At 40.5% G+C, this 13,122-nt stretch overlaps 1 protein-coding gene across 3 annotated transcripts in view; it reads right to left on the bottom strand.

The window, feature by feature from the left end:
- The window catches only part of UBE2K (ubiquitin conjugating enzyme E2 K), a 76,066-nt gene extending 72,161 nt beyond the window's left edge, over positions 1 to 3,905 (bottom strand). Inside the window, exon 1 of one of the 3 annotated variants that reach the window (XM_055588331.1) lies at positions 3,580 to 3,905. In XM_055588331.1, coding sequence (XP_055444306.1) covers positions 3,580 to 3,672 — 93 coding nt within the window. In that variant the 5' untranslated portion in view covers positions 3,673 to 3,905. The other 2 variants (XM_055588330.1, XM_055588329.1) reach the window with 2 other exon arrangements.
- Positions 3,906 to 13,122: the final 9,217 nt, after the last annotated feature.

Raw genomic sequence — 13,122 nt, 5'->3', positions numbered from 1 at the left:
AACTTCAAATTTAAAAATATTTTGCATACTGAAATGCAAGCAAACCTTTAATTACAGGTAATGCTTAATGTTTAAACAATTAAATTAGGCTGCATTTAAATCTTTTAATCAGTAATACAAACCAGGTTCAATTATTTTTAAATAATTAAAAGTATGCCTACACTTGACAAGTCAGGACAGCATGGTATAATATAAACATAAGCAAACTTAGATCTAAATCCCAAAGGTGTATGTTTGCAGACAATTTAACTTCTCTGAATCTCAATTTTCTCATCTAATAAAAAATCTAATTCAACAACCTGTTCTTGAGAATTCGCAGTAATGTATATAAACAAATGGAGCTGCTAGTTCCTTTACAAATGGTGGTTGTTAATACCAGTAACAATTTATAATAAATAATAATATAACCTATGAGTACAGATTATAGCTTTACTCTGTGCTCATAAGCTACAATTCACTTACATAATTCAATTAAAAAAACACCTATTAAGTGTACTTTAAATCAATTTTCTATTCCTTGCAACTTTGAAATATTACTTAAACTTACACAGATTTAAATAAATTAATATCTCAGACAAGTGACAGATTTCCAAACACAGTCTCATGGAAAAAAGGCCTACATGGTTTGTTTATTTTTAGTAAATAACATATTAGCACGACTCAAAATTCAAAAGGAGTCTTTTGATGCCTGTGGCCCCAGACACCCAATTCTCCTACAGAGAAACAATGTTACCAAGTTCTCATTAATCCTTTGACCTATACAAATACACATACTCCCCTACTTCTGACACTAATGGTGGCCTCCTCTCACTATTCTGATTCTACCCTGTACTTTTCACATTTAATTTATCTTGAGGCTGTATTTTAATTAACAACACACTCCAACAGTGGCCATTTACAACTTCTTAGGCCAGATGTAAGCTATCTTTACAAAGACACTTAAAAAGAGAGAGGGAAAATCCTTAAAATCAATCAAGATTCTTAGTAAACACAAAAATACGAAATAAACTTTGGTAAAATGAAAATTTACATAGAAAACATGAGGAAATACTTATTATACCAGCCACTCAAACACTGCATTTACATACATAAAAAGGAAACATGTGGACTGTACTTCAATGTACTGAAAATAATCAACATAATCCACCTATAGAACTGGACTTAAGTATCAATGAAATAAAATATATTGGTGAAAATAAAGCTATTTATTGGTTATATATTCCAATATTAAATTATCTGACCCTTTCCTAAATGTTCTTTCTGGAAGAAGTTTCATTCCAGATTTATAAAGGCACTATTCTTAAAAAAATAATTTTCCTGTTTGGATTTTGTTTTCTTCCTCTGAAACACCATGTCACTTACTTGAAACAAGGTTTCATCATTGCTTATATATAAAAAGCTGTATTATTTTAACAATATGCATTACTAGAGCAATACAGGTTTCTTTTAAACTTCAAGTACTAAGAATATCATGGTGAAAAGTCACCTCACATAACGCAGAGACTATACGAATTACGAGAGCAGTGACCACTTTTAAGTAATAGAAAATAAAGCATTAAAGTCTTATATTAAGTTTCAGGCTTGTACAAACGTATTACAGAAGGAATGTTCTAGGCTACTGGCAATAATATTAGCTGCAAACTTTCATTAGGAAGATATACGTTAAGTATCCTGGAAAATATTTTCTTACTAAAGAAAAATTAAGAATCACTGTCTCACTATATATCACAGTGCAGGTATTTATGATTCTTTTTCTGCACTGTACCACAAAAACACAAAGTCATCCTTCCATTCAGAGTTTTGGCACTTGAACAAATACAGAGGTCAGAGTTCATACACATGCTCTGTAAAACCGATCATTACTTATATACTATTATATTCAATAAATCTCCTAGGATTTGGCATTTTTAAATAATTTTAAAGAATCTTCTCCACGTCTAACTGTAAAGACACACTTCAGATTCAGTGGCACAAATAAAGTTCAAGTGCTTGCTATCAGACTTGTCGATAACTCATCACATACTTAGAATGCTAAATTTCACAAATCATTGAGATCATTAAAGTACCAACGTAAGAGAAAAACACAAATAGCAATAATATATTCGATAATGATATTTGACATCTTGAAAATAACCATTCAGTATTTTTAATCTTTGTTGAGTCCAAGGAGGAAAAACAAACTAGCATTCCTGATGATTTTGGGTGTGAAAAACTGTACTATACTTTCATAATTTTGAGTCAAATTACCCAAACATTTAAAATACATTAACAAATGTGGCCAATATCAGCGTATCTAAAATTTCTACAGGGTTCAAGAGTAGCTTGAGACAAAAAAAAAAAAATTTTAATCATTTCAGATATATGTTGGAATAAACCTACTTAATAAAGAAACATAACAATATATTAATCTGAAATCTCATGTTTTTAAGTAGGACAGTTTTTCAAAAGTAAGAACTATGGGGACATCATAATGAAGTTTCATGGCACAACACAGCAGTGTCAGAGAGGCATTGTCTTAGGACAGACTCTCTCGTCTGTAACTTGTAAACAGTTTTTTTGAAATAAGCTACTCACACACTCCACTATTTTTTCCTAATCCTAGCTAAAAATATTTAAACGTCTCTAGTATACCGAACGTGCCTGTACCTAGTCAAAAAGCTTCAGATATCAATCGAAAAAGAGGCCTAGAATGTCGGAGTAAGTGGAAATGAGATAATAGTCTAATAAGGAATTAATTTTCTATCTCAGGTGAAAATTCCCTTATCGCCCACTCAAATAAGCTAGTATCCTATTATGTCTTCTCATTTCTCCCAACACCCAACCGAGAGGGAGTTAACTCCGAACCTCCTTCTTTCATCAATCACTCCTTTCGTAAGGAAAAGAGGGTGGCCGCCAGACCGGCTATAACCCAGAATACCCTGAAAAGTGTGGGCCTTTGAGCGGCGCGGCTCTCCGGATCCAGTTACCACCTTTCCCCTTCCCCCAACCCACTTCCCGGGTTTTCTCAGGCTCGGCCTGCTACCTCCCCACCCTACAGTCACACTTCCAGCTGTTGCCACTGCCGTGGGGCGCTCTCTAGAGCTCACACCCGCCGATAAGCGCCCTTCCTCCATCTGCCCCCTAAACCTTATTCCTCCCCAGAACCCCCGCCCGCGAGACCGTCCATCCCAGGGCCCGGGGAGGGGAGGGAAAGGCGGCGGAAGGAGGGGGAAGACTGCTGCTTCCCCACAGGCAGAAGGGCGGCCGCAAAGAAGGCCAACCGGGGGTTACCAGGGATATTGGGATTGCCACCGGAAGGGCCCTCCCGCCCTGGGCTGATGTGGGGGACGTCCGGGAGTTCATTTCTGACCTCCTCGCTCTTCAGCACCTCCTTGAACTCCCGCTTGATTCGCTGCACCGCGATGTTGGCCATGTCTCCGCCCGCAGCTGATTCGTACCCGCCTCCTCCGCCACCGCTACGACCACCGCCACCGCCGCCACCTCTTCCTCCACCGCCTCCTCCCCCGGCGATTCACACCCGAGCACACGAACGCTGCCACTGCCACCCCGACCGCCGCACTATCTTCAATGTGGAATCACCTCCGCGCCCGGCCACCAAAATGGCGCCGGGTCCGCGCATGCGCACGACGCTGACCCGGCCGGGCGGCGCAGCCGCTCCCGTTGTAGCCCCATACGCCTTAGCCGCGAACCTGCGCCGCGCTGTGCGGCGCGTCTCTGCCTGAGCTGCGGCCGCGTGGCTCCGCCCCGTCGGCGTCTGAAGCCAGGAGGGTGCGGCTTCCGCGCGGGCCAGGGCTTCCCGGGCCTCACGGGTCGTCTCCGGCGCCTCCGCCCCTGTACGAATGTAGGTGGTATGGTGGAGGCTTCCAGACCTTCGCCTCTAACCAAAGGTTCGAGTCCAACCTGATGGGTTCACGCGGCCCCTCTAGGCTTGGAGCGCCGCCCTGACTCAGCCAGACCGCGGGCTTAGTGTATCCGGCTGTGTCTAGTGTCGGAAAACACTGTCCGGGAACTCGGTCTGGCCCATTTTCTATTGGTTCTGAAAAGGCACTGCGGTTCGTTCTTGTCCTGCAGCCGTTACAGTTCTATTACTGCAGTCATCCCAGGATCTTTCCAGGTACAACAAATCATTAAGTATGGTCATTGTTGTATCTCAGTTGTAATTGAGACCGGGTCTCAGTGGAGATGCCTGAGATGGGTTTAGAAGCCAGATGTTGATCTTTGGCCTACTTAGATAATTAATAACAAGCCGTGGAACTAAAACTATAGCTTTAAAACTTGAGTGTACATCAGGATCCCTGGAGAGCTTAAGAAAAAACAAAGAGTGCAAGGTGGGCCTAATTTGCATTTTTAGCAAGTTCCCAGGTGCTGCTGCTCGAGCTGCTGGTTCAGAGACCACAGTATGAAAACCACTGAACTAAGGTATCTGAACATACAGGGAAAACTGGAGAAACCTATGCTTCTTGGGAAGGAAGGGCAGCTTTACTTATGTAAGCCTGGAGTCTACAACAGTGGCTGGTGCTAGTAGGCACTCAATGAATATTGAATGAATAAATGAGTAAAGAGTAAATGTTTTAAGTGGGAAGTAAATTTAAAGGCAATTTAAAAGTGGTTGTTAAGGCTGCCAGTAATATGGTTTTGATACTAAGGGATGCTTTGAGTAGAAAACATTTTGTAATAATATTTATTTAGAAGTTTATATTTCATGCATTTCTTTCACCTAACTAATCAGTAAAGCATCCTGTTAGGAAAATATCACAAATACACCATCTTAGCAAAAATTACCAAAATTGTGGCGGTAAAAAAAAATAAGCCCCTGGGTATGTATGAGTCATTCAGTGGAGGAACATGGCAAAAAAAGAATTTCTTGAACTGCCGCAGGAACCAAGAGGGGATTTTAAATTCCGGCCCTCTTCCATACCAGCTCTCTCTCTTTCAACCTTGGTTTCCTTTTCTGCAAGATAAGGAAGCTGGATGAGATGATCTCTTCCAAGTTTTAAGAGTTTAGAATTCTAAAGCATCGTCTGGAAACATTCCCCTAAACGGAAGAACTATAAAAACCCTTCCAGCAGAGCCCCCTAGTGGTCCTAAGGCGAGCCAACTATACATGTGGGTCATTGGCACAATAAAATGTGGTATAATGTATGTGTTGCAATGCTATGTGTATTTGTGCCAGTACGTTACAAATAATTATTTCAATGTGTGAAAAAACTTTTTGAATACTTTACCTTTATCACTTTAATTCAGTCCCCAATATTAATCTTGGCGCTTCAAAAGAAATTTAAAACACTCAAATCACAGGGGAACTAATTAGAAGGGTATGCTAATTTCTTTGGGGAAGAGAAGTTTGGTAATTTTTAAATGCACATAATCACTGGCCCTGAAATTCCACTTTCACTCCATTTTTACAGTCCTTCCTATTTACAGTCCTATTAAAGTCCTTCGTATTTACAGAATATGAGGCAACTGCCAATTAACTGACATGAGGCAATCCTCAAAATACATTTTAGGGAGAAAAAGAACACTATGCTGAAAGTGATGTGGTTTCCTGGATTGGACCCTGGAACCAAAAGGACATAATTAGTGAAATCTGAAAAAATTTTGTAATTTAGTTAATAGTGTAACACTGTTAATTTCTTAGTTTTGACATGATACTATGATTATGTAAGATGCTAACATTAATAGACGTTAGTATAGGGTATACAAGATTCTCTGAAACATTTCTGTAAATCCAAAATTATTCCGAAAGGAAAAGTTTACTTAAAAATCATTATTGGGACTTTCCTGGTGGTCCAGTGGCTAAGGCTGCATGCTCCCAATACAGGGGGCCCAGGTTCGATCCCTGGTTGGGGAACTAGATCACACATGCCTCAACTAAGAGTTCATATGCCACAACTGAACGTCTTGCATGCTGCAACTAAGACCCAGTGCAGCCAAATAAATAAATTGCTGTTTTTTAAAAATTACGATTCTGTCCAGATTGTGTATAATATACCACCATTTGTGTGAGGGAAGAAAGGAATATGTGTATATGCTTGTGAATCCATAAAGTATCACTGGAAAAATACATCAGAAACTGACAGCAGTGGTAATCTCTGAGATAGCAATTTAAGTTCCTTGGGGAAGGCAAAGTGGGAGACTTTTCATCATGTATCCTATTGTATATTTTACCTATTGAAAACTAAATTTTTAACAATGAATTTCCAGAATGCATGTTATAATCTCTTCGCTGTTATAAGTTAGTGCTGATTGTTTCATTAAATAATTAATTAAATAAATAATTATTGAATGCCTACTGTGTGCCAAGCATGATCTAATCCCTGGAGGCATACCAGTGAACAAGATCAAAAAAACCTTCCAATCATAGGATTTACATTCTAGCAAGGATAAGGAAATACTCATCTCAGAGTATAGTCTGCAGTCACCTGGGAAGAGGGATCCCTGAGATGTCTGCAATGCCTAAACTATTATCAAAATAAAACTAAGATATTGTTTTCCTTTTTACTGTGTTCACACATGCACTGATGATGTAAAAGCAGTGTGTGTGTTAGTCACATCCGACCCTTTGCAACCCCCAGAGGATCTTCCCAACTCAGGAATCGAGCCCTGGTCTGCTGCATTGCAGGCAGACTCTTTACCGTTTGGGCTACAGGGAAGTCTTTTTTAAAAAATGGTGTAATGGTGCTGTAAAAGCAGTAGTGAGCAAAAAAATTACTGTGCTAGTAATAATGTTACTAAAGTCATCCACTCACTATTTAAAACTGTCTGTTTCACGTTAGAATGTCTTCACTGAAGCAGTCGGGATTATTAATTATATTAAACCTCAACTTTCAAGTAAAGTCTTAATGTTTTGTATGATACATGGAAAAGGAGTTTCTCTGGTGGCCAAGACAGTGAAAAATCTGCCTGCAATGCAAGAGACCTGGGTTTGATCCTTGGATTGGGAAGATCCCCTGGAGAAGGGAATGGGTGACCCACTCCAGTATTCTTGCCTGGAGAATTCCATGGACAGAGGGGCCTGGCGGGCTACAGTCCATGGGGTGGCAAGGAGTCAGATATGACTGAGCAACTCTCTCACATACACACAGGCAAAGGATACATAAAGGACTTCTGTATACCAAAGCTCATGGTAAAGCACTTATACAAAATGGTTGAGCTGCAAGCTGAACTTAATCTTTTTTTCATGGAACACCATTTCACTTAATGATTGAGACAAACAACTTTTCTTAAGAGTTGGCTATTTGGCAGGTGATTTATCAAAAATGAACAATGTAAGCTATCACATCAAGGAAAATAACTGACAGAATTTGTTAAACATGATAAATTCAAGCTTTCAACTGAAAATTAAAGTTTTACAAAACGTGTCTCCCACTGTGACTTGATAGCTTCCCAATATACTTAAAGACCTTTCTGATTAAATTGGGTGATATTGACAAATGTGATTACTAGAAATTACACAATGGAGTATGTCAACATTTGGAAGATCTGCATAAATTAGTGAGGTAATAACTGATCCAAATACCAATGCATAGTGTTACAAAATCATCATGGGGAAAACATTCATTCAAAGATCAAGACAAAACAAAAAGGATCAAGACAGACTGATGAATTTTAATGTAACAGTACAAAAAGTTCATTCATAACATTTCAGCTAACCTTTGAGAAATTACCCCTTGTCTAGATTTAGTGTAGTGTTAATAATATCCGCAGTTATCTGAAAAGGTTATTAAAATATTCCTTCCCTTTCCAATCTGCATAAGGCTAGATTTTCTTTATGTACTTCAATCAGAGCAACATGTGCAACATATTGAATGCAAAGGCATATATTAAAATGCAGCTGTGTTCCATTAAGCCAGCATTAAAGAGATTTTGTTTTAGAAAATAGTTATTTTTCACTGAAGTTATACTATTTATATAAGTATATAATGGATTTTATTATAGTTATTTATTAGTAAATATTTCAGTAATTTCTTAGTTTTAATTTCTAACACAATGCTCTTTAACCCATGTAAACAAATGCTTTTTGGAATCCTCAACATATTCTTTAAGAGTATAATGGAGTACATTTGAGCATACTGTACTACTTCCCAGGTGTCACAGTTGGTAAAGAATCCACCTGCCAATGTAGGAGACTCAAGAGACGCTGGTTTGATCCCTGGGTCAGGAAGATCCCCTGGAGTAGGAAATGGCAAGCCACTCCAGTGTACTTGCCTGCAAAATTCTGTGGTCAGAGAAACCTGGTGGGCTACAGTCCATGGGGTCACAAAAGAGTTGGACACGACTGAGCGCACACCACCACTCGGTACCTGGTGCCTGTGACTGTTTAAATGTACTACTTAAGCATGAGATTTAGATCTAAAAAGTTCTCCACTTTCAGAATATATAAAGTATATAAACATTATTTATTTGAAGTGTGTGAAATTGGTTTTAGACGGATGGAGGAAAGTTCATCTGCTAACTCTCTGTTGTCTCTAACAGAACAATGTGTTTTGATATGTTGATTCACATAAAAAGAAATGTGGCAAGGCATAATCGTGCTTTGCTGGCCATTGATAATACTCCCCTACATTGGAAACAAGTAAGTCTTCCTTTTTGTAGCTCCTGCTAGTTACTATGACTGCTCTACAGACTCAAATATCCTGTTTTATATGTAGAGGAATTTTTTTTTTTTCCAAAGTCCTTTCCTGACCTTGTGTTTTGTCAGTTTTCTGAGACTTTTTTCCTTTGTCCCTCACCACTGCCTATTCTATCCAAGCCTCTCACTTAACTCTCCTTTTGAAACACCCAGTCATAATTCCAAGGTCAGTTTGCATTTTTTTTTCCCCGCTTTCACTGAGTCCTACCCTTCCCATCTTGTTAGCTCCTCTCCCCTACCCACCCCAGATGGGATGAGGAACTCTAGCAGCAAGAGTGGAAACCAGCATTCAGATCCACAGTTGAACTGCTGAACTCAACTCCAGGCCAGTGGGCACCACAGTATTGATTGTAATGCACACTGTATTATTTCAAATATAGAGAATAGATCAGAACCCCCACCATTGTGGCTTTCTGAATATCTGTAGCATGGTGGGGAAAGCGGTTTCAATAGCACAGAATAATGTTTCCTTGCCTTAAATTACCTTTTCTTCCTGTCAGACACACAGGCTGTTTAGGTGGGAGCTTTTTAGGAAAGGACCTCATAATTCCACTCCATCCAAGGAATATGCAACTACAGCTGGGACAGGGCTATGCTGCTGCTGCTGCTAAGTCGCTTCAGTCGTGGCCGACTCTGTGCAGCCCCATAGACGGCAGCCCACCAGGCTCCCCCGTCCCTGGGATTCTCCAGGCAAAAACACTGGAGTGGGTTGCCATTTCTTTCTCCAGTGCATAAAAGTGAGAAGTGAAAGTGAAGTCACTCAGTCATGTCTGACTCTTAGCAACCCCATGGACTGCGGCCCACCAGGCTCCTCCGTCCATGGGATTTTCCAGGCAAGAGTACTGGAGTGGGGTGCCATTGCCTTCTCTATAGGACCTTCATAAGTCATAGTCAAGGTATCAGCCACCTTTCCGGTAGACTGCCCTCTGCTGATCATCCCAATTATTTTTGTTGAGTTCGTGAATTCCTTTCTGTCCTCTAAACCAGAGTCCTCTCTTTTAGACCCTAGAATCACTGGGGCTCCAGTGAAAGATCCCAGTCCTCCAAAGGCCACTCTTCAAATTCCTCTACTTTTAGTTGTCTCAAAGACCATGAACTAGTCAACATGGGACTTCCTGCTAACTAAAATCCACAACTAACTTCTACCTACCTAGTCCCTTGATTGTCAATTACCTATCATTCATTTAGAATACAGATTTTGACAAATCATATAAGCCTCATTAAATTGGCCAGATATTCTTTGTTTGCTCCTCTAAATCCACTCTCCAGTATTCTCTACTCTGTGCCCCTGGATGCTGGAAGTATGGACTGCCAAGGAGTTCACTACATGTACAAAGCTTTCTTACTTTCTGGATTGCAGTTGAATGCAGCCAGTGGAATGCTCTGGCAGGAGATGAGGCCATGGGTTAACAATGCTACCTTTCCCTCCCAAAGGCCACAATTTCAGTAGCTCTTTCCTTCAGCTGCAGCTACAGCTACTGCTATAGTTCTTTCAAAATTCCAGGAATTATGGGCTCCTATCCTTTCAAGCCCAGAGGCACCAAGACCTCCCTGCTATTGTTAGCCTTTGCTAGCTTCCTTGGCCTGATGGGCTGCAGTCCATGGGGTTGCTAAGAGTCAGACAGGACGGGGCGACTTCACTTTCACTTTTCACCTTCATGCATTGGAGAAGGAAATGGCAAACCACTCCAGTGTTCTTGCCTGGAGAATCCCAAGGACGTTGGATCCTGGTGGGCTGCCGTCTATGGGGTCACACAGAGTCGGACATGACTGAAGTGATTTAGCAGCAGCAGCAGCAGCTTCCTTTAACATTTGTAAACAGTCTCTTCAACAGATTCTTCTCATTAACCACTGACTTCCTGCCAGGACCCTGTCTGATAGACTAAGGTACAACCATAATTCCCTACTCTCCTGAATGTGGTTGCTATTTAGAAAAATTACCAATCAATCTCTCCTGCTCTACAGTCTCTAAATCAGAATTATTTTGAGGAACTCAAAGTTACAGTTCTCCCCACTAAGGTGAAACTCTGAAGGGTCAGCTGAGGCATTGCCTTTCGAGCAGTAGATCAGTATCTTTCCCTTAATTGATGCTCCCTGGAGTGGAGATTCACACCCGCTTTCCCCTCTCTATAGCTGAGCATTCAGCTGTACTAACCTAAGAAATGACTCCTTTCCAGGGTTAACAACTCAAAAGAATTCCCTCTTAGGTCCTGAAGTTAGCAAGCCCCACGACTTAGACACATTAAAGAAACATAAGGAAAATCATAATTTAAAGTAGCAGAAGACATGTTTATTATATAAACATCTCAGCAAAAGCACTGTGCTCAGTAAAAACTATATTTTACTCTTTTTAAAATGATTTTGATGTATTAGCCAGTAGTATGAATTCTTATCCACTTTGGCCCAGCCGCTTCATTCATTCTGGGGCTATTGGCAATTCTCCTCTGCTCTTCCCCAGTAGTGTATTGGACACTTGCAAAGATGGGGGACTCATCTTTGGGTGTCATATCTTTTTGGCCTTTTATACAATTCATGAGGGTCTTACGGCAAGTATACTGAGGTGGTTTGCTTTCCCTCCTCCAGTGGATCATGTTTTGTCGGAGCTCTGCTGTGACCCATCAGTATTGGGTGGCCCTCACAGCATGGCTCATAGCTTCATTGAATTACGCAAGCCCCTTCACCACAACAAGGCAGTGATCCATGAAGGGGTTTTGCAGTCAGTATGTCAGCAAATCTGGAAGGGCTAGTAGTGGCCACAGGACTGGAAAAGGTCAATCCTCATCCCAGTCCCCAAGAAGGGTAGTACTAAAATAATGTGCTAACCATTGGAAAATTACACTCATCTCCCATGCTAGTAAAGTCATGCTTAAAGTCTTGCATGCTAGGCTTCAGCATTATGCGAACCAAAAACTTCCAGATATCCAAACTGGGTTTACAAAAGGAAGAGGAACTAGAGATCAAATTACCACATTCACTGGATTATAGAGAAAACAAGGGAGTTTCAGAAAAACATCTATCTCTGTTTTTATCAACTACGCTAAAGCCTTTGTGTGGATCATGACAAACTGTGAAAGCTCTTGGATAGGAATACCAGATCATCTTACCTGTCTTCTGAGAAACCTGTATGTGGGTCAAGAAGCTACAGTTAGAACCCTGTATGGAACAACTGATTGGTTCAAGATCAAGATAGGAGTATGGCAGGGCTGTCTGCTGTCACCCTGTTTATATAACCTATATCTGAGCACATTGTGAGAAATGCCAGGCTGGATGAGTTACAAGCTGGAATCAAGATATGCAGATGATACCACTCTAATGGCAGAAAGTGAAGAGGAACTAAAGAGCCTCCTGATGAAAGTGACAGAGGAGAGTGAAGAAGCTAGCTTAAAACTCAACATTCAAAAAACGAAGATCGCTTCACTGCAAATAGATGGGGAAACAATGGAAACAGTGAGAGACTTTATTTTCTTGGGCTCCAAAATCACTGCAGATGGTGACTGCAGCCATGAAATTAAAAGATGTTTGCTCCTTGGAAGAAAAGCTACGACCAACCTAGACAGTATATTAAAAAACAGAGACATCACTTTGCTGACAGAAGGTCCACCTAGTTAAAGCTATGGTTTTTTCTGTAGTCATGTATGGATGTAAGAGTTGGACCATAAAGAAAACTGAGCACGGAAGAATTGATGCTATTTAACTGTGGTGTTGGAGAAGACTCTTGGAGAGTCCCTTGGACTTCAGGGAGATCAAACCAGTCCATCCTAAAGGAAATCAGTCCTGAATATTCATTGGAAGGACTGATGCTGAAACTCCAATACTTTGGCCACCTGATGCGAAGAACAAACTCATTGGAAAAACCCTGATGCTAGGAAAGATTGAAGGCTGCAGGAGAAGGGAACAACAGAAGATGAAATGGTTAGATGGCGTCACTGACTCTATGGACATGAGTTTAAGCAAGCTCCGAAAGTTGGTGATGGGCAGGGAAGCATGGCGTGCCGCAGTCCATGGGGTCACAAAGGGTCAGACACGACTGAGTGACTATAAACTGAACTGACTACACCAATTAGAGTTTCAGATATGTCTAGATTAGTGTGTAGACTAAACACATTCACTGCTGAATGCAATTTTTTTTTTTTTTTAAAAAAAGGCTTGTTCGATATTTTAATATGTATTTATTTGGCTACTCTAGTTGCAGCATGTTGGATCTTCCATCTTCATTGAGGCATGTGAACTCCTAGTTGCAACATGTAGGATCTGGTTCCCTGACCAAGGATCCAGCCTGAGCCAGGAGCACCGAATCTTAGCCACTGGACCACCACAGGAGTCTCCACAATGCCTTATTCTTGACACTGGATAATTAGATTTTTAGATTTCTGCCATTATATAAAACTAAGTACCAAGGGTTTCTATAAAGGCTCTCATTAGATTTCTTTGCAACACTTCATTACAGCTTTTTTTTTTGTTTTGAAATTTTGGTAAAAAAAAAAAAACCA

Source organism: Bubalus kerabau, chromosome 7 (assembly GCF_029407905.1).
Source record: "Bubalus kerabau isolate K-KA32 ecotype Philippines breed swamp buffalo chromosome 7, PCC_UOA_SB_1v2, whole genome shotgun sequence".
Classification (NCBI taxonomy): Eukaryota; Metazoa; Chordata; class Mammalia; order Artiodactyla; family Bovidae; genus Bubalus; species Bubalus kerabau.
This window is presented reverse-complemented; position numbering and strand designations above follow the sequence as displayed.